The sequence below is a fragment of the Choristoneura fumiferana genome, chromosome 23, assembly GCF_025370935.1.
Source record: "Choristoneura fumiferana chromosome 23, NRCan_CFum_1, whole genome shotgun sequence".
Classification (NCBI taxonomy): domain Eukaryota; kingdom Metazoa; phylum Arthropoda; class Insecta; order Lepidoptera; family Tortricidae; genus Choristoneura; species Choristoneura fumiferana.
The window spans coordinates 9,388,621-9,413,083 of record NC_133494.1 but is presented as its reverse complement, the minus strand read 5'-3'; the positions used below and the strand labels follow the sequence as shown (position 1 = coordinate 9,413,083).

At 39.3% G+C, this 24,463-nt stretch overlaps 2 protein-coding genes across 2 annotated transcripts in view; both read left to right on the top strand.

Annotated features, from left to right (window-relative positions):
• LOC141441220 (uncharacterized) overlaps nucleotides 1–24,463 on the top strand; it is a 215,571-nt gene that overhangs the window by 50,396 nt on the left and 140,712 nt on the right. The gene's annotated exons all lie outside the window — the stretch shown is intronic.
• Nucleotides 5,857–24,463, top strand: part of LOC141441134 (uncharacterized) — a 109,001-nt gene continuing 90,394 nt past the window's right edge. The window contains exons 1-2 of the mRNA XM_074105820.1: nucleotides 5,857–6,285; nucleotides 16,833–17,226. Coding sequence (XP_073961921.1) covers nucleotides 16,930–17,226 — 297 coding nt within the window. The 5' untranslated portion in view covers nucleotides 5,857–6,285; nucleotides 16,833–16,929. The remainder of the gene's footprint in view (nucleotides 6,286–16,832; nucleotides 17,227–24,463) is intronic.

The window sequence follows — 24,463 nt, the reverse complement described above, 5'->3', positions numbered from 1 at the left end:
GTGGTTTCTATACTAAATTTCACCCTGTATACAGGTACATATTATTATTTAGATGTTTTCTTTAATTCTTCACACCACTTTATTTCTTGTCGACTTTCGAGTTTTAACACTTATTGCATGACCTCCAACTCTTACTCGAAGTTTTTCATTAATACTTAGAAACTTTCGCAGTTATAATGTAAATTTAGCACGATGATTTTATATTTATAAAATGTAATTTGATAAAAGGAATCGTCAGAGAATAGGTTTATTTTAATGAGGCAAAAATATATGTAATAATACGCACCCTTTTTACTCGCTAAAACCGTGAGATTGTGCAAACGTTTTGAATAAACTGAAGTATGTGTTCTAATTGATCATAAATTGTCGAAATTATAACTGAAAATATGGGTAAATCAACTATAAATGAAGTTTATTCGGTTTTTCGTCATTAAAACTTCAATGTATTAATACGAGTTTTACAAATATCGAGTAATTTATTTTTTCTCAAGGAATAGGCTTGTTGATTAACTACGCTTGTCAGATTGTGCTTCATCGCTAATGGCGATTGATTATGAACGGGTCCATAACCCAGTGAAGATCGAAACGCCTAAGGTAGAAGAAATCGTGTTGATAAATTTTCATAGGGTATCTATTTTAAACATCTTTTGAAGAGGGCCACCTTTTTATCATCTGGAGAACGACTGGGTTGTCGCCAAAATGATAGGTTCATCGAATTATTTGTGGTACTAAATCATATCGGTTTAACAAATAAGAAACACTTGTTGATAAACTTTTCATTTATCTCGCCTTTACTACCACCACGATTGGCTTTAACGACGCAAACTAAAAAGATCGTAAGTTCACTCTAATTCAAATATTTTAAAAAAGTACAACATTTGCAACTAAATTTATATTAAAACACATTAATGATTAAAGTAAGTAAAAAAATTATTAGTAATTTCCCGTATACAATATTTCCAAGTTTATCCGATGTTTTAACTAGCCCCGAAACTAACTATTTTTTAAATAATAATCAAATGCCATCCGTCCAGCCGTTTCAGCGTGAAGGAGTAACAAACATACTCACTCATTCACTCACTCACAAACTTTCGCAGTTATAATATAGGATTAGTAGGAATTACATTGATACTTATACGTTTCGACCACATACATAATTGCAGCGGCCGAGGCCACGAGTAGATCATGAGTGACAAATCGCGAAAGATTATAACAATGCATTGACCATGGCTTCATACTTTAATAATAGGGAAATACTTAAACTTTAGCTCATCCTCGAAGCAAGTTTATAATTATTTAAATAATTTAATCCAGGATCCAGTTCCATATGTAAATTGTTACGAACTTATGCAAAATATGTTGCACCTCTCAATTCAATTGCAATTTAGGCCTAAAACAAAGAGCAAGCAAAATGAAGATGCGTGCTCGCAAACTGCGACCTACCTTTAATTTCCACCCCTTAGTGCTAGTTCTGTATCCTTACAAATTACATAATACAAAAAATTAAAAGGCTAATTTTAGATCTGTGCCGCGCCAGATGCAACAGTTTTTACTAAATGCATTGGCAAATCCTCGAAGTGTGACTCGTCAAGCGTGGTACATATTAGTAATTAGTGTGATCGTCAATACAGCCGCATGCACCGGGCGGTGCGTGCGCGCCGCCCCTCCCAGTTCTGCTTTCTACACGCGCGATTTCACTAACAACGGCGCCGTGCTGCTTTTTGTACCACACGCGATTTTTCACAAATACCTGCCTTTGCTTTAGCATCTGACACACGTGACGAAGACACCAATAAATATTTGACAGGTGACGAACTACGGGAACTATTGATTGGAAACGAAGACTCTTACCCCCTGTTTCACCATCCATTGATTAAATTTATCTAACGGATAAATGTGATGCCGTCTCTGTTAGTTTTGTTCGAATAGACGGAGTCGGCATCACATTTATCCGTCAAATACAATTAATCAATGGGTGGTGAAACAGCCCCTTAGTATCTTGTGATACAAACAATTTGAGTACGTGTGACTTTCAAAAGTATAACAAGGAGGGAGAGTTTAGAAATGTCAAAGTGTTTGCCTTAATTTATGGATGGTATTCACCGAAACAATGTATTTGACATCCTACGTGTACTAGTTAAATTTGGACATAAACGTATCGATAAACAATACCGGTGCCCAGTAGTGTTACGGTGACAGATAACTTCACAAATGGTGGCGCGGGTCTTACAATAGAATTCTTTGCGTGTCTGCGCGAGCGCCTGCTTTATCACTATCAGCCTCTTGCGCAGGCTTTCTTTGCCGGCACGGCCACGGGCGCCGGTGACTCACTATCTCAGTATCTGACTAACGCATTGCGCATTCTCGGTTCGGCTAAGGGAAGGGATAGAATTCAGTGCAGTTTTCTCTGAAATCGTTTAATTTTTTTTTCTCAAATTGATGAGTACCTACACATAAAGATTTGCAATTTTGAACATGAAACTACCGTGAGACTCACTCATATTAAATATATTGACCCGGATAACTCACGTCTTAAATCGAGGTTAGCTCGACATGTTTCGGGCTAATCCCTACGTCTTCGGAGCAACGCGACTCAGCGGCTGCTGCAACACGCACACTGCGCGCCGCCGCTCTGCTCGCGCGACTACCCGACGAAACTGACACCGGCACACAACTACCCGCATTTTCATCATCATCAATGCGTGTTGCAGCAGCCGCTGAGTCGCGTTGCTCCGAAGACGAAGGGCTACGGATTAGCCCGAAACATGTCGAGCTAAACTCGATTTAAGACGTGAGTTATCCGGGTCAATATATTTAATATGAGTACCTACCCACTTTGAATCTGTACTAATTGATGTGATGACTGATGATGAGACTTATAAAATCTTTGTCATTTTGTATAGACACATCGGTTTCAGTTAAATACTAACCCTACCAACTACTATAAGTACGATTAACAGAACATCTATGACGCTTGCCTTACCTGCTTTGTTTTTTTTTACCGAACGAAAGTACAGGATGTCCCAATTTCTCTTCTTTACGTTTTTTTCGCAAATGCTGTCAGTAATGTGCCAATAGGAGTGGGAATAACTTACAAATGCTTACCCTAGTATATAGTAATATTGAAAACACTTTCAACGGCATCCTAAAAATGACAATGCCCGAGCGCGGCGAAACGCATTCTCATAGAAGCGTGAGTGCCTAGCTCGAAGGTCTCTGAACAGGTTGTGGCAGCAATCAGTCACGTCATGAGGACGTCGTCAAATTGCCGCAGTGGAAGAGGGGGGGGGGGGTTGTGACGAATGCGATGCATTTATAATACCCGTAGTAACATAGAACTTGGGTTAAAGTTATTCAATCTTGCTTATCTCTTGATTAGCATAAACTATCTCGTACTTAAAGTTCGACGTATTCAAATCGGCCAAGAAGATTTCCCGTGCTTTGAGAAGCAAGCATAGGCATCATTTATAAGTAACCTTTAAATTGTTGAATATTATGCATTTTCTAAAATTATCAACGGGGACTGTTAACATAAATTGATAGGTGTACCTAGTTATGTAAGGTTTTGATTTTTTTTTAATTGGAAGCAATATTTTTCCTAGGAATGTTGAGTGGAACAAACTCTTTAATTTAATTATACTCTAGACAAGTACCTATCAATGAGATTTGAGCGCATGTTTTACAATGTAGCAAGTTTTTGTACGATCTTTTTCAAAACCTGTATCTTTGTTCGATGACTTTTTGCTCACACAGTATTCGTGAATACAAGTTTTCTTTTTAAGAACGCATCCAAAGCAATAATTAAATTTCATCTTATTTGTCTTGAAACTTTTTGAACAGACCTTTTGCAGTCAACCCAGGAACACTTGAATCGTGTTCTGACACACATTTCATTGCTGCAGTACCTACAAGAAAATATGTCTTCTTCTTCTTCTTCTTCAGGCTCTTGCCACCCAATACTGAGTGTAGTGAGTGCCTCCAACATTGCACACCATTTCTCTCGGTCTTGTGTTTTTCTATCCACTTCTTTTTAAATTTTGACCAGATCATCAGTCCATAGTGTGAAAAAAATGTACATGATGGGTTAGCTCGTTTGACAATAAGATGTCACTTATCGTGAATAATCCCAGACTGCGTCACAATTCATTAAGTATAATATTACAAGATTATGACCTACATGTAAACGCGAAATTTATCTTTGATCGCTAAATACAATAACTCGTACTTGTATGTACCCAAATTCCCAGGTGCAGTCACATGGTAAAACAAATTTCCATTTTGACATTGCCAACATCGGAATACGTGCATGGGGCCTTTACGTTATAGGTAGGATGCGTAAGCGTAATCATGTTACTGGTCGTGATTGTGCCTTATTATGCTGAGTAGACTAAACACGCAGCGGAAGTTCACTTGTTCCGATTGTACAGCGTTCGCGCAACGTCCGCCCCATTGTGCTCGGCGACCAACATGGCTTAACTCAATGAGAACTTGAACGCATTAAACCATGTACGAGTATGTACGTGTAAACCGGCCAAGTGCGTGTCGGCCCGCGCAGTGCTGGTTCCTATGCGCCAAAAATGCAATATTAAGTTTTGATCGACTGTTGCTCGTTGACTTGTAAAAGCTTATACTACTTAAGCGGTGATAGTTTTCCAACATCAAGATTTTTTCAGCCAATAGTTAAGTTTAGCTTGTGCTGGAGGGGGGAGACACTTTGCCTCTAGAAAAAAATAGCACTTTAAAAATGGCCTTACAAACTTTTTAATGTTTTTAAAAGACCTACCTACTGATACCCCACACTATGGTTAGGAAAACTTGTTATACTGTGCTATGGTTATACCTCGAGGTATAAGGTTCCATAAAAAAAATCTTTATACCACTTTGTCAGCGTGGTTAATATATACACTCATGGAAAAAACTTTCTCGCACAGTCTTTAACTAAGCAGCAGATGAATGGACGGACATGAAGAAACATGGTTCCTTGTAGGATAAGGTAACCCCAAAAAAGAGATCAGCCACATCGACCAATCAAAAACGTAGGATCGAGGATTTTTGTTGTATAAGCAAAACCATGAGAGCGGAATCATCAAAGCGACAGAAACATTTTAAATACACACGAAATGAAAGACAAGCAAGCGTGTCTCATGTCCGCAAACATTTTTGGGTTGTTTTTGTTTGCACTAAACTAATGGGTTTATACTGTAGGTATTATTTGCGGGACTCAAGTTTTTAGGGCCAGGACTCGTCATTGTTCGGTCCTTCACGAAGATTCATAAATTCAAATGAGGACTCACGCGTTGGAGTTTGGAAGCCGTTTTTTGATCAGCAACCGTAAAACGTAGGCGGTTGGAGAGTCAATGACCTGCAAAACTCGCGAACCCGCATTCTGCAGGTTTTCGATTTTTAATAATTCAATTGGTGACTCTTCACGGAGCTATTATAAGCGTGAGTGAACACATCTCCGCCAATTCGGAAATATTATTCAAAAGCCGAAGCGGCTTTGCCTCGTCCGGGCGAGGAATGTAGGCCTCCGTCCTTCACAGGCCGGCTCCAGTGTCTGCGACTGGATTTATAATTCGAGCAGAGTTGTGTTCCTCGCTGGAAGGCTTGTCATTTACAACTAGTTCCGTGACCTCGCTAACGCATTCCCGCGCCTGCACCTAACTGTACTTTCCCGTTGACTTAATGCCGACTTTGGACATAACCTGATCTTAGGCAAGTGTAGGTACATTATAGCACTGCTGCGATGGCGATCGGCTGTTGCAATTTAATTATATTTGGTTGAGTATGCGAAGCGAGCAGGCGTTGCGTAGATCGGAATGAAGCCGGCTCGGCCGCGGGCGGGTCGGGCTCGGCTCGGCGCGCATTCCTTCCGACGCGCGCCGAGCGCGGCCGAGCGCACCCGAGCGCCCGCGGCCAGCTTCACACCGGTGCCTGCGCGAGCGCGGCGAGAACGTCTCGCCCGTCCCTACGCGACTCCGCGCACGCTGTCTGTCAACAAACTTCTCTCCGAAAATAGTTGACGACTCAACTTTCGAGTGATCCTTTCCAATATTGACTGGTTTGTTGTGTTGTGTTTGACCTCTGTTAAGAACTCGTATCAGTTCAACATTGACTCAGTGAAGGAACCGTGTTATTTTTTGTTTTGAATCGCGTGCAGCGCTCGAAGCGAACTGCGAGTGGACTTGTGTGACTGTTGCGACTGGCTACATGGAAAGTGGTTCTTGCTAGAGTGGTTCCGGTCTAGTCTCCAGGGTCTGGAGGAGTCCTCATGTCCTCATCACGGTAAATAGGCGTCCAACCGAGGTCGGATCTCGCCTAGCGCCGAGAAGAGCACCTCTGTGGTTGCCCAGCGGGTGGCGACTCTATGGCCTCAATTGTGCACATTTTGCGTGTTCCGTTACCTTTAATTCTTTTTTAATTGCTGTTTTAATGATTTTTAAGGTCTTTTTTATTTCTTGAATCGATAGCTGCTGTTGCAATGTTATAAATTATTATCCGATTAAGTCATGCGATCATATTACCAAAATACTCCACTTATAAGAAAGTACCTACTTCGAATTGGCTTTGTTTATTAAAATAACATCATTTTAATGCGTCAAATGTAGGGTTATAAATAAACATAGTAAGAACAAAATAAATGATGATCTATTCGCGTCCGCAAGTTCGGACTCTACAAGGAAAGAAACTCGTTGAAGTCTTTCGGACCACAAACAAAAACTCAAAACCGTGCTTTAATAAATGGGCGCTTATTAATGATTCTCTCTTGTCAAACAATCATTCAACGTATTCAGTAGGTATCTACCTCATTCTCCATAGTAATAGCATAATCAAGTTAAATCACCTTGTTCAGTTTTGTTCTGGACCAGGGCCTCACATTGTAAAGTGTCAATTTGTTTTCAAAGTATGTTTATTTTAATGTGTGCTCGTTGTTATTATAATATAAAGTATCCTACCACTGTTCTTGAAGTTTCTGCAAATTTAAATTTTAATATACACAGTGGCGTGGCGTGAATATTTTCCGCTAGGCAACTCGAAGAGTGAGAGAAACGTGAGTTAGATATTTCTTTGGCTAAAACCTAACGCATAACCATTTTGATACTTGTCATGTCAGATATCACATAATAAAATTAAGCAATCCAGTGGAAATCGACTTGTTACGGTACCACGCCACTGATATACATCTAAATGTAAATCTAGTTATTCGAACCAAAAATTGCTTTAAGGTACTTGTTCGTACGATAACACAGCCTCCTATAACTGTAAAAAATACTAATTTTAATTCGACAACTCCAATCAGTTTAAAACGATTACATGGTAGGTACCATCAGCCAAATATAGGTCTACCACCCTAAAGTTGATAATCGTTTGCACGTCATAAAACAATAATGCCAATTTGGGTCCATGCCGCGGGGGGATACTTTTTCAAATTTCTTTTAGTTATAGTTTAGTTATTGGTTTGTTTTACTTTTATTAATATTTTTAAATTAGTTAAATTTTAATTTATGATTGTGTTCCATTATTTCATTTAATTTAATTCCTACCTAATATATTAATGCCAAGGTAAAAAAAAAATGCCAATAGACGTGTCTGTCAACTTGAAAGTTCGACTTTAGCGACATATCCATTTGATAGGAACTTGTTTAAAAATTGATAGACCACTTATTTGGCTGATGGATGTTACATAAACTTTTATCTACAAACCTAAAATACTTAGGGTAAGTAAAACGAGATATAAGAACTTATTATATAATATTCATAATACATACGCTCACTTTATATAAACTCGTTTAGTATAACGTTCACTGGATATGATGAACGAAAAGTATACACATAAACACATATTATTATTATTATATATTATGAGTAATATACCTAATGTATGTTATGATAAAAGAAATTAGTCCATATAAATCTTATACAAATTGAAGTTATACGAGCAAGTGGGTCTCCTGATGGTAAGAGATCACCACCGCCCATGGACACCTGCAACACCAGGGGGATTGAAGATGCGTTGCCAACCTAGAGGCCTAAGATGGGATAAACCTCAAGTGCCAGTAATTTCACCGGCTGTCTTACTCTTCACGCCGAAACACAACAGTGCAAGCACTGCTGCTTCACGGCAGGATTAGCGAGCAAGATGGTGGTAGCAATCCGGGCGGACCTTGCACAAGGTCCTACCACCTGCAACCAAAGCCTAAACTTAAGCGTTATACGTTAAAAAATTATACTTTTTGTTGTTATAGCTAACGTTCATTATATCTTGTGAACGTTATTAATATGAAATTAGATATTTTGTAGTTATATCTCGTGGGACGCACCCAAATACTTATTGATCTCATTCCCATAACCAGTCGTGCATTCCCATAAGCAGTCGAGATTGCAAATCGCAAACCAAGTAAATCCAATAGGGCATTCTGCACAACAATTATCTTAAATTTCTGATACAAATATTTATGTTCTTACTCAGATATATATCTGTGACTCAGCAGAACCTTAACACGAAAACGGTCTCCACTTAATTATACCTACCTACATCTTCAGCCGGTCCTACTTGTAATCTTGTACATCTAAACGCGTATTCAACTTTTGTTTAGGTTTCTTATTTGTTGACATTAAATTAAAATCTAAAATGAATACTGTCTAAATAGGTACTCATAAAGTGAACCACATTAGCTTTGGTTTGTCCTCAAGTCAGTAGTGACCTAGTTTCTAAGTACTTTTCTCTATTAGACAATAAAATTATTATTTTATAATTTGCATAAACTGAGGTATGTTCTGTTATTACGTTGTTGGAAAGGTAGTTAGAGCTTCAATTAAACATAGAAGCATATCCATTTTAATCGAGGTATCGTTGGTTCCATAGATAGTCCAATACAGAAAATAAATAGATTTAGATGTTTTAAATTTTTATACCTGATTCATTATTATGATTATTCAAAACATATGCCTATCGACTGGCAAACTCGTCTTCGAGCAGAGAGTCCAATAATATTTGCATAATAAATTTCTAAAACCTATAACATAAGTTTCAATGACAAAAAAGCTGATACATTATATTAATAAGTTGTTGGTAGGGTAGCGTCATCGGATCACGTGTGAGTCCGACCAGGTTCGCCAAAAGTAAAAATAATACTTCTACGGAATTCCTCTCCCACCGCTTTCAGACTAACCGGTACCAACGTAAAGGTAAAAGGTTAATTGCAAATACCAATATTTCGACAGCGCTGCACATCTGACTCAGGTATACCTAGATTGTCTAGATTCCTTGCAGACATTATCACCTGATGGAATTCGCAAGACTAACTAACGACTCCATACAATTACGCTAGGGATTTCACATTAAGCTCCTACCAATTTATAATAGAGATGATGGTTATATTGTGTATGCAATTACGTCTTCCTGTGTACGTCTGCCTGTGTACGGGATGGAAGACGAGTGTTCTTAGTGCTAATAGTTAGTTAGCAAGCAGTCATTGGCTCTGATTTCTATCCCTAACATCCGAGAGCAGGTCTGACCGGCGACTTTCTAGCTCCCGGACCGGCCGGATCCGGCGCCGGAAGATCTAATTATAACCTCATTACCACCTCGACACTTGTACATACAAGCCGGCTTTTCGTTTCTCTTTCGTTAGACACCCTGTTCTATTAAGCACCTTGCTTCTTTGTTTGTCTTTGTTTAAGTATGAGATACTTTTACCTTTATTTTTGTTCTATCATTAGAGTTTTATCTGAACACAAATCTAATGTCGTTATAAGATTTGCCTACCATGCATATTTTCGTTTAGATTTGTATCTTTATAACAGTAGTGGGAAAAACGTGGTGTCATTAAGGAGGTAGAGCGGTGAATCATTTGCTTAGCTCTTAAGCGTAGTGAATGGAGGGATGGAGATATAGGGCATGTCTGGGACTCTCGGCTCTGGTCTAGTAAATAGGGTTAGCGGATAGGTAAGGCTTCGCGCACACACGTTGGCTCAGTGCCTTGACGTCGATGCACCCGTCATGCCTACTCACGCGTGAACACAAACAACGTGTCGTATTCTTATAATCCTTTTATTTCTCGTCGATGATTCAATCTTGCGTTTGAAACGGAGATTTTGAAGGGCCGAGTTTAATTGTTCCTTATACTCGTACTAGTTCAAATAATTAATTTCAAGTACCTATATAAAGTCGTTTATCTTGACTGATTTATCAACGCACGAGCGCACGACCATAATAACTAAAATCTTACATGAATTTGTAATTACTGATCAAGTTATGTGTGTTTAGTGCGTTTAAAATGCACTGCTAGCGTAACATTTCATTTAATTATGAAACGCTTACATAAATTAGGTATCGTCGGCATCGTCGCATAGGTATAAAATATAACAGGTACTCTCTATATTTGCACTGATGTTTATGTTCGACGAGGACAGTCATTAACTCGTTACGTCTACCAAACCACCTGTAATCATTCAATTATATTGACATTATTTCACGTAATAAATTTGCTAGTTTAGTTTGTCCACTTTCTCCACTTTCTTAGTTTTGTCACTTTGATAATGTTATTAGACCGCAACCATAACTGGCGACGTGTGAAGGACAAATGTCGAGGTGAAGTCACATTATCCAAAACAATAACTTCGTGCAGCCAGCTAGCCTCTTGCTTCATCACAGGCATAAGAATGGTTCAGAACTTAATCAGATCATTCTTGTTTTTGTCCCATCGATCTCAGTCAAGACTCAATGAGTATTTAGTCCGGCTCGTCATTGACCTAAAGCGTTTTCTCTAATTAGTTTAGAGGCTATTTAAATTAATTGCTCACGAAATACTGTAAGGTTCCTCACTAGACATTATTAACTTCATTCTATTAAATCTTTTGTAATATTGACACATTATGTGTTTTCTTTCATCTTTGCTCTTGTTGTTGTTTGGACTGTGCACGTGAAGTTGCCTTGAATATTTTTACGTCCATCCTCAACTCATATCAACCTTTTATTTTAACCCGGCGTTAAATATTGTGGGACCGTTGTTCAATTGGGAGCGCCCTTAATTGATTTGAAACGGTCATCGTTTTAAAATTGGTTAATCACTGTCCGAACGTTTTTCAATAATTCTTCCTGCAAACTTTTAGGTATCTTTGGTGTAGTTTAGAGGAACTCGAAGTACAAGTTTATATACAAATCACCGGCTTTTTTGTACGAATTGCCATCGTCACATAAAATTTCCGCGTAACAAGCAAAATAAAATAACGAAATCATCTTCATCATGGTGCCGGTTATAGTGTTGATTTGCGATGTTTTTACAGGGCTGACGATATTCCTTACTTAATGTAATGGAAGGTTCCATCCATGCTTCTTCTCAGCAATAGAAATAAAGAACGTCTATTAGTTTCGTTACAGATGTATACGATTTATTTAACAGGCTGTGTCGTTTAACACATGACCCAAATGTTATATTCGGTGCCTATGTAGTGTGGGCGGAGTGAAAATAGTGCCAGATAAGATAAGTGGTTAATTATCAAATTTCATGCGTCTCTGGTAATTTATCTGGGAGTAAATAAAATTTAGGACGTTATCTTTTACGACAGAGTTTCATAACCCGCTCGCCTCTTGTTTAGAGCTAGCGGCGTGTGAATAGGAGTACTAAACAGGGAACGTGTAAAATTATCGACGTTTTAAAAAAGCTTTGAGCATGTTGTTTATTATGTTTTGTCGAGTTCAAACGGATTAAACAACTCATGATAGACTTCGCTGCATTACAATGTAGATAAAAGCGGGTAGAAAGAATTTTTATTACTCTCAAAAAGGGAACATAAAATTTTATTCATTTGAGGAAGAAAGACGAGACAGCTAACGGCCACCGGAACGTAAACATGGGATTTTCTCTAAATAGAAGATAACAGCTCTAATTTATTATGAACTTTTAAAAGACAACTATTTATCACTGCTGTTCTGGTATTTAAAATGACGCTGCCTTCATTATTATGTTTCCAGATTGAAATGCGGCGGATACCATAAATCGTGAAATACCACAGTTGCAACAAATCATTTTGGTTCTGGCATATGAATCGGATATTTTTAGAATGAAAATACTTTTGTATTTCAAATTCATCCCAATCATGATTTCGGTGTTAAGACGGTTGTCAATCAGTTCTCACCTTGTAAGGCGATGTGATCTAAATTGTAAATATACTTACCGAAGAGATTAGGAGCACAATCTCGACTGACCCTTTTATGGTTGCTGGACAAGTTAATCTAACAAGTACACAACAAAGTTTGTTTGACCTACAAATTGTGTTGTCCTTCCGTTACTAGACTTAGAGAAAGTTTTACACTACTGTCGATTTAACTTATTTGATGTTAATTCAATAGGTATCTACCTACCAATATATATTCGCTACGTTATTTTTCGGTAACTAAATAAAATACCTACCTATTAAAGTGATTCATGCAAACTGAAGCTTGGTGACTCATATCGAAATAGCCTTGAGTAAAAACTTCTGAAATTTTAAGCATAAAAACGTCGTTGAACGCTTAAGTGTCTTCGAGGCAGCGACCGGGTTAAGAGCTCCCAGTAATCTAGGGAACAGTTAGAAACATTTAAATAACTTCGTCACGCAGCCGCTAATAGATATACGAGAAGTACCAGCTAACGGGCCCGCGCCCTTCATACCACTCCGGCACAGTGCATCCCATGCCATGCATCGCCACTTCGGACGGTCCATAAACGACACCAATGTTTACATAAGCTGAAGTGGCTAAGCATAAACAATTCTCGTGCGATCGTGTCGACGCAACGGGCTTTCGGATCAAATTGCAAAGCCTTCACAAAAATTAACACCATTTTTTTAAAACCATTTTAAAAAGGAAATAGTATGTTGGCAGACAATGCGGAAGCGCTCACGGAAGAATAGTTAAATCATAGCCAACATTAAAATAAATTAGACGTAATCCCTCAATTTCTATACGGATTGTTTATTTACTTGCGCTATTGGAGTATTTTAACGTGGGCGTAGGTGAAACGTATTGTGAGCGGTTTAATCTCCAATATATAAATATAAAGAAATCGTAAATAAACGGAAAGGGCTTTCACTCGCGTATCGTGACAACGCCGGTTTAGAGTAAACGATTCAATGTTCTTTCTAAGAGATCACGTAAAGGGGTTAAGTTTAAAAGAAACTTATCTAGTTGCTTCAGCGTTACACTTTGATGTTGGGAAAGGATTTCAAACGTGTGAAAACTGTTACGTTCTTTGAATGTGTGTTGTCTAGTTAGAGAACCTATTAAAACTCGTGAAATACGTAGAATAACGCCTACAATTCCGTATTATGATAACCTTAAAACGCCGTACAACTGTATCGATAATTAACAACAGGTCTGTTGTTCAAATTACACAAACACATCATTCTCAATCTTGCCATAAAAGCTCGTGGGCGTGAATAATAGTGACGACCCAGTCGGGTGCATCTATTATTTGTTAGCTATTCGTGTTATTGCAACGGTTGATAGCAGGGCATCGTGCCGCGGCGGCGACGCGCGCGGCCGCGGCGCGGCGGGCACGGGCGTGACGTCTGCCACCCGATAGCCCATCTCACGACCGACCCACTTACATCTCAAGGTCACCGCCTGACCTCCTACTAACTTCCGTAACCTCACTTAGACATGACTAAACGATGCTCTTCCCATTTCGCAGAAAATGAGGAATGAGAACGTTGACCTGAAACTTTTAAAGCCTACCTTATAAGGAACCAACAATAAACGTCCAAATAATACTGACATCTTTTAACGTAAAAAATAACTCCGTAAAGGAATGAGAGACGGCTTCTCATTCCGAATGCTTCATCGATCATCCACAACACATTCGAATTGGTCTGTATCGGGAAGCGCAACTCTTTTATTTGTAACGCAGGCTTCGCTCCCCGCTTTTTTGGCCCCAGATTATTCGTACCATATCGGAATTAATCAGAATGACTGATCGCCACGAGAAGTTATCCAATGTACGTAATAATCTTGCGTAAATGCCTTCTTAAAATTTTGGACATCATTAATTTTACGTCTCATTTTTAATGAGAGTTCAATTGAAATAAATTGCGATTTTGGTGCGTGCACGGAGAAAAAAAGAAATGGAATGGTAGGTTATATATAACGTAGTTAAATACGGGCACGGTCTTGGTCGTGCTGCGCCGCGCGGCGGGACAGATTCGCAGATAGGGCGCCAATCAGAGCGTGCGCGCGCCGTATCACACAGGCTCTCTGATACGTATATACGAACACAACACACTTTCTAATCTGCGCCTTTGTCATTGCACTCGCCTATTAGCTAACTTGTCACCACAACAGACTTTCGCCAATTGTTTTCACGCTACATTAGATTCCTTCACGGTCCTCCTACTTATATCAAATTAAAATATTTGTCACGCTATTCTGGGCCATTGCATTAGGGTGATGTATCGCGGAACTTTTATAACTTTTATAAGCGTGCATGCATACCGAACAACCGATGACTCGACCGAAGCGTTTGTTATTCTTGGAGAGTGCTCAATCTAATTTGCGGTTGGTCAGGCGGCTGCGCAGGCTCACGTTGCCAGTTTATCCAGTGCGCGCTCCCGACATGAACCTGATACGGGCTATTTACCCGAGTGGACCGTGAAATAGGACCTCGTACTGACAAGAAGCTTAGCCGCAATCGTCTTCTTGATAGGATGATGTGGATGCGTGTGTTTTAGAAGTGCGGAGATGCGGTAGGACCGGGCGGGGAGGGCCGGACCGGTCCGCGTACCGGTTTGCGTCGCCGGCTTAGGACTAACCGTTTATGAGCCCAGCCGTGCTCCACAAACGTTGGCGGTCGCGCCAGCCGGAGCTGCCAACCCTCCAACGCAAACCACTTGTTAATACAAGCGGGTCTGGATCAATTTATTTCAATGAACTTATCCAGTAGGCTATATAACAACAAATTACTATTTCAAGGTATAAACGAGGTTGTTCGTGTTAAATTAAATCGTTTAGTTACGAGTAGTTAACTGTTTAGGTAAAGTAACTGCTAGTTTATCATATAAGTTTACATCAACGTTGTTTAATAAATATTTCCTAAGGTGTAGGTTAGATTATTGAAATCATGTCTGAAAAAATACCATTCAAAAGTTGGTGGAAGTTATTGCTTATTTATTAACTAGTCTTAAAAGCGATATTGCGGTAATAATACACAGCTTTCCATCATTTTCGAGTGTTTTTTTTACACATGTATTCTCAGAAGTCGGCACTCTGGGTTGTTTTCGTACACCGCGTCAGTTTATGCCGATGTAAACAGTACTCTTGACACAGGTGCAAGCGTTGCGATGTTCGATGGTTCGCGCTGCGTCCAAGAATAAGCTTTTTGCGATTGTTTACTCACGCCGTCATCTAATTCTTCGTAAAACATCCTTTAAAATAAAGCATTTTCCTTGAAGATTAGCTACAAGCCAATATCGTTAGCGGTTATGGCATTAACCCAGATAGTAACGGAGACAGTACACAGCTTGCCACGTTTTATTTGAAAGTTTGAATTAGGCGTTTGGTAACGATAAGTATGCGTAGCACGAGTACGTTGCAAAATAGTAGCATTGTGTTGAACGAGTACCAGTGCTTATGGTATCAATCCATATCTCCGGTGACTCGTTATGTTATTGTCTAAATTGCTCAGGGGAGTTGTAAGTGGGGCGACTCGTGGTGGTGCTGACTAAAGTGTCACGCAGTCATACATTCACGACGAATACATATATCTGACTCGCGATAACCATCTTTAGAATGTAAACGTTAACGCTAATATAAATCATGGTGTCGAATGATAAAAATATGAATATGAATGCCGCGTGCCCGTTGCCGACCACCACATTTGACATTGGACTGATTAAGATAATACCCAAAGTTAATAGCTATTCGCACTTGATACGCTGCGGTGTATGCTCACCCTGAAAATAAATTTTTCACACACAACACCTTGTAGTAATTATAATGCCAGTAGTTGAAAGCTAGAATAATGATAATAATAGAGCACGTCCATTTATTTAGCCTGTCACCAGATGAAAAGTATTTGATCTAGTCAATTAAAAAGCTGCTATACACTTTTGTAGAAAATGTGTAACGTGTTTTCAATCGTGTTTTTACTAATTTCCGTTAATTAACTAAAGAGGTTAGTAATATTAGCGAATAGCCGCGTATTTTAATGACAAGGTGATAAATGATATGAATTTTCTCGGATTGTTTCTATTTTCACTGTCGGTTGTGGCCTTGTGTGCGTCTATTTCGACGAGTCGCGTGTCAGTGGCAGCTTGCCACGACAATGTTTTGGACACTCGAGTCGCTGACGACGGCATACTTTCAACCGCGACCGCGCGGCCTGAGTCGTCTGCTGCCGTCCAAGCTGCGACGAAACGCGACGCGACTCTCAGTCTCTCTTAATTACGACTATATTAATTCGGTAACTAGGTTAACGAACCTATAGTACGTACTCAGCATTTAACGTGTGAAAAAGAACTCAGATGTTCTTTCAAAACCTCATTGTTTAAATTTAGCACCAAATTTATCTGCTTGGGACCGCTTCGGTTTTGTTCCAGCACAAATGCGTTCTGCTCTGCCATTTCCGGAATTGTATAGGAACCGTCACAGTATGCTTATAATGTGAATGAAACCAAACAAAGCCAATTCGAGTGTTCACGATCGTTTCAGTCCAGTGACAGCACCAGCGCGAATTGTTCGACGAACCAAATCTATACGCTCGGAACTATGATCGCATGTCAAACGAGGCCATAGGGAGTTCACTGTTGGGGTCGTTACAACAATTCGAAACGTCACAGAGAATGTTTGGTTGTAGGATTTCGATGAGGGATAACGCAGGCGTCGTAACAAGATGGGTCGGTGGGGTGTCGTGAGCAGTGGTGGCTGATCGCTGAAGTCGGTGAATAGTCGCCATGTTCGAGTCGCTGGTATCGCGTCTGACGTCGCCGCCGGTGTCGCGGCGTCGGCACACCGTCCACGCGTCGCGCGAGGTGTGCAGCGAGCCGGAGGAGGAGGCGGCGGCGCCGGCGCAGCGCCGCTCGCGCACGGCCAAGCAGCTGCTGGACAAGCGCCGCAAGGCCCGCCTCTCCTGCGCCGACCTCACCGCCGCCACCAATGCTGAGCCCGAACGCTCGCGTATGGACGCACTCAAGGCATTCTTGCCGCTGCGACAGTCAAAATCTCTCGGCCGTCTCGATGGTCTTAAAGAGGTGAGTTGTTATCCTTAGTAGCTAGTATTACCTACATTAAAGCTAAAAAATATAAGGATTATCCATCTATTATTAAAATTGTTTATTCACTGTTTACTGTAATTCACAGTACATTTCAGCTATAGTTGAGTCAACTATCATGATCTTTGTTTGAGTACCTATCTAAACTTTCGACAAAAAATACATGGTCTACTTTTTGACATCACTCAAAGCAAGTGTCACAAAGATCATACTAAAATGTGACGCTAATGAAATAGAGACTACTTATAACTGATGGTAAACAAATGAGCGCGAGCCAAAAGTTGACTAGCTTTTACTTCGGTAAAAACCTGCTTTCTGCAGATTATTATTTGTCAGACCGCCCGAATCGAATCAGCAGTATGGCAACATCTAGAGTAAACGAAACGAATTTTCTGGGGCGACGAGCTTGCACAAGAAACACGTTAACATTTTACAGCTCTACTGATTTATAAATGTGTTCCGATGATGTAAGAAACTGTGACATTATCCACCTGTCGCAGGAAAAATGAGCACCTACTTAATTGATCTGGGTGCCAACTAATTTGGCAACTCTACCGCACTAAAATTGGTTAGATGATTTGGATGTAAGCCTAGTTTTAGGTTTAAGGTCGCGATGATGACTTCTTTCAACAAGCATGATTCATTGTGAGAAACATTAGGTAGCATGACGGAATATTCGGTATTCGAAATTCATCTGCAGTGTCTTAAGTATAAAGGAGGTCATGCTAAGCGAAACTGACATAATCTTGATGGGGTTAAACGATAGTGGTTGTCTAGGTTCACGCGGAGAACGCCGCTCGTGGCCTTCGCCGCCCGTCCCATGCGCGCGCGCCGGCCTCGCGCACCTGTCGGTGCCCCTCCCGCCCGTCCCCTCACAATCTTACACAATCAAAAACACCTTACAGCTCCACCAATAAAATACCACATAAATTTACCAGTTAAACACTCTTTTGAAGTGTCCATTCCGAACATCCGTCAAGTTGCGAAATGTTCGTCGTTTGAGGCGTACCTATGAACTATTGACTGTGCTTCGGTTAAGACAATATAAACAATACAAGGGAATCGACATTTACTCGCGTGACTCGACTAAACTCTGACATGAATCATGATGCAACAAGGGGGATTAAGGTGCATGCGGCTGGTCCCAGCTATAGTGAGATAGATAATCAGTAAGTACCTATTTTTTATCTTGAGACTATGTTCTTGCGCATCAAAGAGAGCATAAAGACGCGTGCACATTTAATTTAGTAGGTATGATTTGATTTAATTTAATTTGAATATTGAATACACCTCTACAAAGTTAAATGTCCATTTTATAATTTCAAACCACTTAAGTACTTAACTCATGTGTGTTTCATTTCAAATAATAAAGATACAAAGTATACATACAAAAGAATCTATCGAGTTCTAAACGTTTAATTTCTCCCTCTACCTATATGTAGCGGTAGATGTGGTGAGATTCGCAGAATAGAGAAGTAAAACGAATTTGGAAACGGATATAAGTACAACGCTTTGCAATTTTAATTCGACTAGACTGATCTTCATTTCCTTATTCAATTTCGAGGTCAGCTGCCAAGGTTTAAAAGTAAAATTGAGGACGATAAATATTTGCGACTTTTATAAACCTCGTTTCTGTGTTATGTGGGCGTAGTTTTTCTAAATTTCTAATAGTTATTTTTTTATAACGAATTAGGCTTTTATAATATTAAATAAACTTGTTGGCATTTCGGTGCCAGCAGCAGGCACAACATTCTCTTACAGAATATTTACCCTAAGCGTTAATTAATCTGTATAGCGAATCCAGTCGTTCATATCTTGTTTCAAATCAACAATAAACGTAGTAATTGAGTTTGAACTTATTTTTAAGGTAAAAGGCCTCACAGTGCTATAAGCCCGCATTAAAATCCATTGAACGTTTGGCATTTATAATTACAACGTCAATCAATGTTGGTACTGTCAAACATCGGTTGATCTGTCGCCGAGAACACAACTGTCAGTAAAGTTCAGGTCGTCAATGCAAGCACGCAGGAACCGTTACGACACATGCGAGGCAGAACCTTCCGACAGTCCGCAGATAGAGCAAGAATGCGCGATTGGCAGGTAGGGGCAGGTCTGCCCTGCGCCCGTGCAGCCTTGGTAGCAGGTACACTCACACTCGCGCGCCGTGTCGCCACGAGCGACCCGCGCGTATGTGTGCTGTTTGCCTATGTGATTTACAGACAAATGCCATGTCGACGCGCGCATCTGTTCTCTGCTTTGTGAACGCATCTCTATAACGTTAACGCCTTTTGTCTGTCGCTCCGAATGGGAACATCTGCACCGTTGAAACGCTCTTATTAAATTAGCCCGTGTACCTGGATCAAGTGGTAATTATAGTACGTACGCGCCACGCTAGATGCTTTTCATTGCTTTGTTTATATTTTGATGAATATCAGTCGCAGCTTTGACTCGCATACGGGTTTATTGTATTTTAAATGATACGGGGCCTAGCATTATGCAAATAACAACAAACCCCAATCAAATAAATGGTTACACACACTACAACATGAATAATTTTAATATGTAATTTAAATTGCGTAGATGCAATCCGCGTTCACTGCGTTAATTCTCAAGTGACTCTACATTGTCATTTGACTTTACCACCGCAATTATTACTTTTACAATATATGTATGCATGTAACTAATTTGTTATGCAAAAATAAAGAAATATGTAAATACAATTGCTAATCATTAATATACTTGTACATAGGCGAACTTGGTCCTTTAAAGGATTTCCACCAGTCAACCTTTGAGTGGATGAAATGAGATAATGTAACATAATTATTTTTTCACTTCTCATGTTCTTAAAATGTAAATACTTTATTTGTACATAAAACATAAAATAATACAAAAAGAAAACAACAAAATCAAACGAGAACAAAGGCGAACTTATCCCTAAAAGGGATCTTTTCAAGCTAACCTAAACTAGAAAGGAAAACTCAAAGATAGAATATTACTTTAGTCTCTGCATTAGTCTGCATATCGGGACTTAAGCTCCTTATTAATCTCTAGGGATTAAAGTATTTTTTTATATACTCTTGAAACCCAACCACCAATCACGCCGTTTGTGAATAGAGGGCTATCGCCATTTTTATTGATTGTTATTGACAATTTTTAAGGCGTGAAAATAACCTCAAAATTACAAATGTTCAAAAATATAAAAAACAAACTATTTAATTTCGTGAAACACGATCAATGATAACGAAAATGATTATATTTAATTATGTTCAGGATGAATTCATTTTATTATGCATAGTCCAATTAGTTTTAAAATAGTTTTCAAGTTTGAGTCTGTTGACTAAATATGCAATTTGTAAAAAAGTAATATTTTAATTTTGTAGGTATAGGAAGTCGTTTTTTTTCCTCGTATTCAAAGTGAAAAGTAGAGTAGAGCAATAAAGTATTGAGTGTTTAACGCGAGATTAAACAACCATAATGACACTCAAACTAGCGATGGTCATTATGGCTTGTTTTAGTCCCTTGTTGAACAATCGACTAAAGATCAATAGCTTTTAAAGTAAGTGGTTTAAGAACTCTGTCGGGTTTTAATTTAATAATAAAAAATTGGCCAAGTAGGTACGAGTCGAACCCGTCGTTTAGAGTTCTGTGCAAATTTGTAGGTAGTACAAGTGTAATACGTAGTAGGAAAAGGAAAATTATGATTATCCATTATTAACAGAGTCCAGCTTCTGAGCAAAATGTACGCCGTGTGGAGTCATTTTAGATTAGTTACTGACATCTTTAGCTCGATTTTTTCACTGCTCTAGAGGTATGTACTTGAATATTTGATATTAATTTCAGCTAAATACCTCCTCTCCTCTTGATAAAGAAGGGTCAGCGGACGGATGTACAAAGAGACAGACGGAAAGCAAAGAAATATAGATAGATGTAAGTAGGTATTCCGTTTCTGCTAACTGAGATACAAATCCCTAATTACGATCCCGAACATGATAAATCTTTAAAACTGTAATTTTATGTATTTTTATGCTCATCTATTTGACCAAATCACGTGTATCTAAGTAGCAACGACGTGTAAAGTATAACTTATGGGTTGTCAATAAATATAACATTGTATATTTACGTATGCTTAATGAAGTTTTTAGTAACCGCACCTGCACCAGTAGCTCTATGATATTTAATATTTTATTGATACTTACTCGGGTAATCCCGCCGAGTAATAAACTAGAATTAACTTTAACGTTAAGGATACTTTGATTAAATGTAGGATCAAGTATCAAGAGGATAACTTTTTATTTTCCTGCCCATCTAACAAAAATTATAGTAACGAGTTAATCTCGTAGGAAATTTAAGTTTTTTTTTATTGTTATTAAGAGGGCAATATAGTATTTTGATTTACAATAATGACTAATTGTAATTCTATGAATCTCTTAATTAGTTTTATTCACGCAGTACAACCAGAAAAACACGTGGCTATCTTTGTTGTCGGACATGTTACAATCATGAATAGGTACGTCATACCAAAACTCGATAAAACATATTACCCAATTGATTTTTTGCGCCCCAATCACGACCTATCCGAGACTTGTCCGGCGACCGTATCTCATTAGACGGCGCTACTCGACCATTTCGTGTTCCAAACCATTATTAATAATTTGTTACACCGTCCTACATATTCTTAAATTCTTTCGAGTAAAAGAATGTTCACCATTGCCAATTCGTTTTGTTTCAGCATTGTTTTGTCGCGAAGGACGAATTCTGGCCGTCACAAAATTGCTTGCATTAATTTTGTAAAATGTTAAAGCGTAGCTTTAAAGGTTTTGTTCAACGGCCCATGGCATGATACAAAATAACAGGAATGATTAGTGATCAAGCTTAAATTTGAATATGCATTCATTTCATACAGCCGTTTTTATCACTGATTTATGTCAGCCTTGGATGGTAGCCAGACAGGAGTTAAATGCATTAAGTTTGCTGATGACTTTGGTTTTATTGGCTTCAGTCCTTTAGATTACGAGTAAAGGATTCGTGGAATGCCCGAGGATGGCATCATCGTCAAAAATCGGTTTGGGTTTTTCTGACTGTTGTTATCTTTTTTATAACAAAACGACTAAACCATGCATTCGTAGAAAACGTCCTATTATCTAGCATTAAGAATCGACCAACATTTCGAGATAATCTTGTTTATTTATTTGTATTCTGCTTCTTACAAGCTTTTTATTCATGTTCACCTTTATGTTAGTTTTGAATTAAATCTAACATCTACTCGCAACTTACTTTTCATCCACTTCCAGTGTTCGGATTGATCTATTTGTTTGATGAAATTTTGTAGTTTAACGACACTATCATCAAATTCATCAACGCACACTACTGTCAACAATATACGCTAACTTTTTACTATTCTACGTCTACATTTGTGAGCCAACCTTTAAAGATGTGTCGACGTATCTGCGACAGGGCAGGGCGCGACACCCGTCCTCCTTGGCAGGCCGAGGAATTCGCACTCTGGACACCCTACCTCCCTCTTCGCGAGCCTCCCCCCGCACACGCGCGATGTGCATACCGAGGTTATTACACTCCACCCGCAATCCATCTCGGCGCGGCGAGCGACGCGAGCGCAACTACACCGCACCTCATTATGATGCACGCTGATAATGAAACTTTATACCAACGTTACAGATCTTGATCTATAATGTGGCTGTAAAACTCTATGTTGTCAACTTAACGGTAACTATGCGAGCTTGGATAGTTAGCGCCTCCGCAGTTAGCACGCGTTTGACATGTTTAGTTTGCTGTTGAAGTTTAAGTGTCTTTACTTTGTCATGGGCGCAGGCGGCGAGCTTATTTTGTAATTTATACTTGGTTTTACGATATAACACCTAACATGATATATTGGACAACAGAAGGTACTATGTGGAATATATTTATTGCTGATTTCTCTAACTATTTGGTGTCGCAAATGATTACTTGCAATTAACAGTTACTACCTATGGATAAGTGGTGCATAATGTACTATTTAATCGTAATTGTAAACACGGCCTTCTTGCATCACGTGAGTGATTGACTTCCTAAAAGCTTTACAGTCGAATATCTCGGTCCGATATGGTAAATTAACAACCATTCTCTTAAATATAATTAAATAATAATAGACATTAAAATAATTGATGTGCTGAGAATGCACGAATGGTGAGATAACTTGTAAGTGAATCAGTGACGCAACAATGGGTATCCGTCGCTGACGTCGGCGCGGGCGCAGAAATACGGCGGCGAGCGGCCCTCGTGACAGGTGTGGCCAATCGCGGCCCATTACTGCTCCCTCTTACCAGTATTTCCATCGATAACCTCCTAATGCCCACCGATACCCATTATAAAATATTATTACGACACTAACTTTACATCGGTAGAGTTCAATGGTCAAATGATCCTTATGGCCGGTTCACATTAATTCAGTAAAATCGTGCCAGTAGCAATACATTGCGGGGTCACAAACCAAACGCGAGTTATACAAGATTGATCGAGCACCGCAATGTTATGCTCCTGGAACGGTTTTGCTGGAATAATGTGAATCAGGCAATTAAGTTGGACTTTTTTTTGTCTCGATGATTAGTGTAGTATAGGCCTGTGTAACTCGTGCACATGTACCTACATACATATTTATATAAATCGACGACGTGTAAGGTAAGTACCTAACTGACGACCGATTATCAAAATCACATGGATTTTTGGAACCATATCAATCATCTTACAATAATCTTAAATTACTAAGTAATTTCACTATACCTTAACAAGGTAGACGTGGCACTCGGTGAAATGCTGACTGTGACAGGGATCTACCGAGTGTCACGCGCAAGTTTGAAGGTATAGTTAATTGTCTCGAAAAGCTTCTTCAACTTCTTAACATGCATGGACACAAGTCAGACCGCTATTTGAACTGACGCACGTAGGTACATAATAAAATAACGCTTGATTTATCTCGCGGCCTCTGTATATTATACTTAGTTAAACGATTTTGTTCATTAATCTTGCCTTCTGAGAACTGCAATGGGCTGCAACTGGAACTTTCCTGTTGCTTGCAATGAAAGTATTCAACATTTCCTCATTGCACAACGTTTGTTGGACTGAGCATTTATGTACCATAGAGGCGTTTAGTGCGAAGAAAAGGCCTTTCACACAAGCTAACTAGATAGGTACTTACGTAGGACTGAACACGTATGCAATA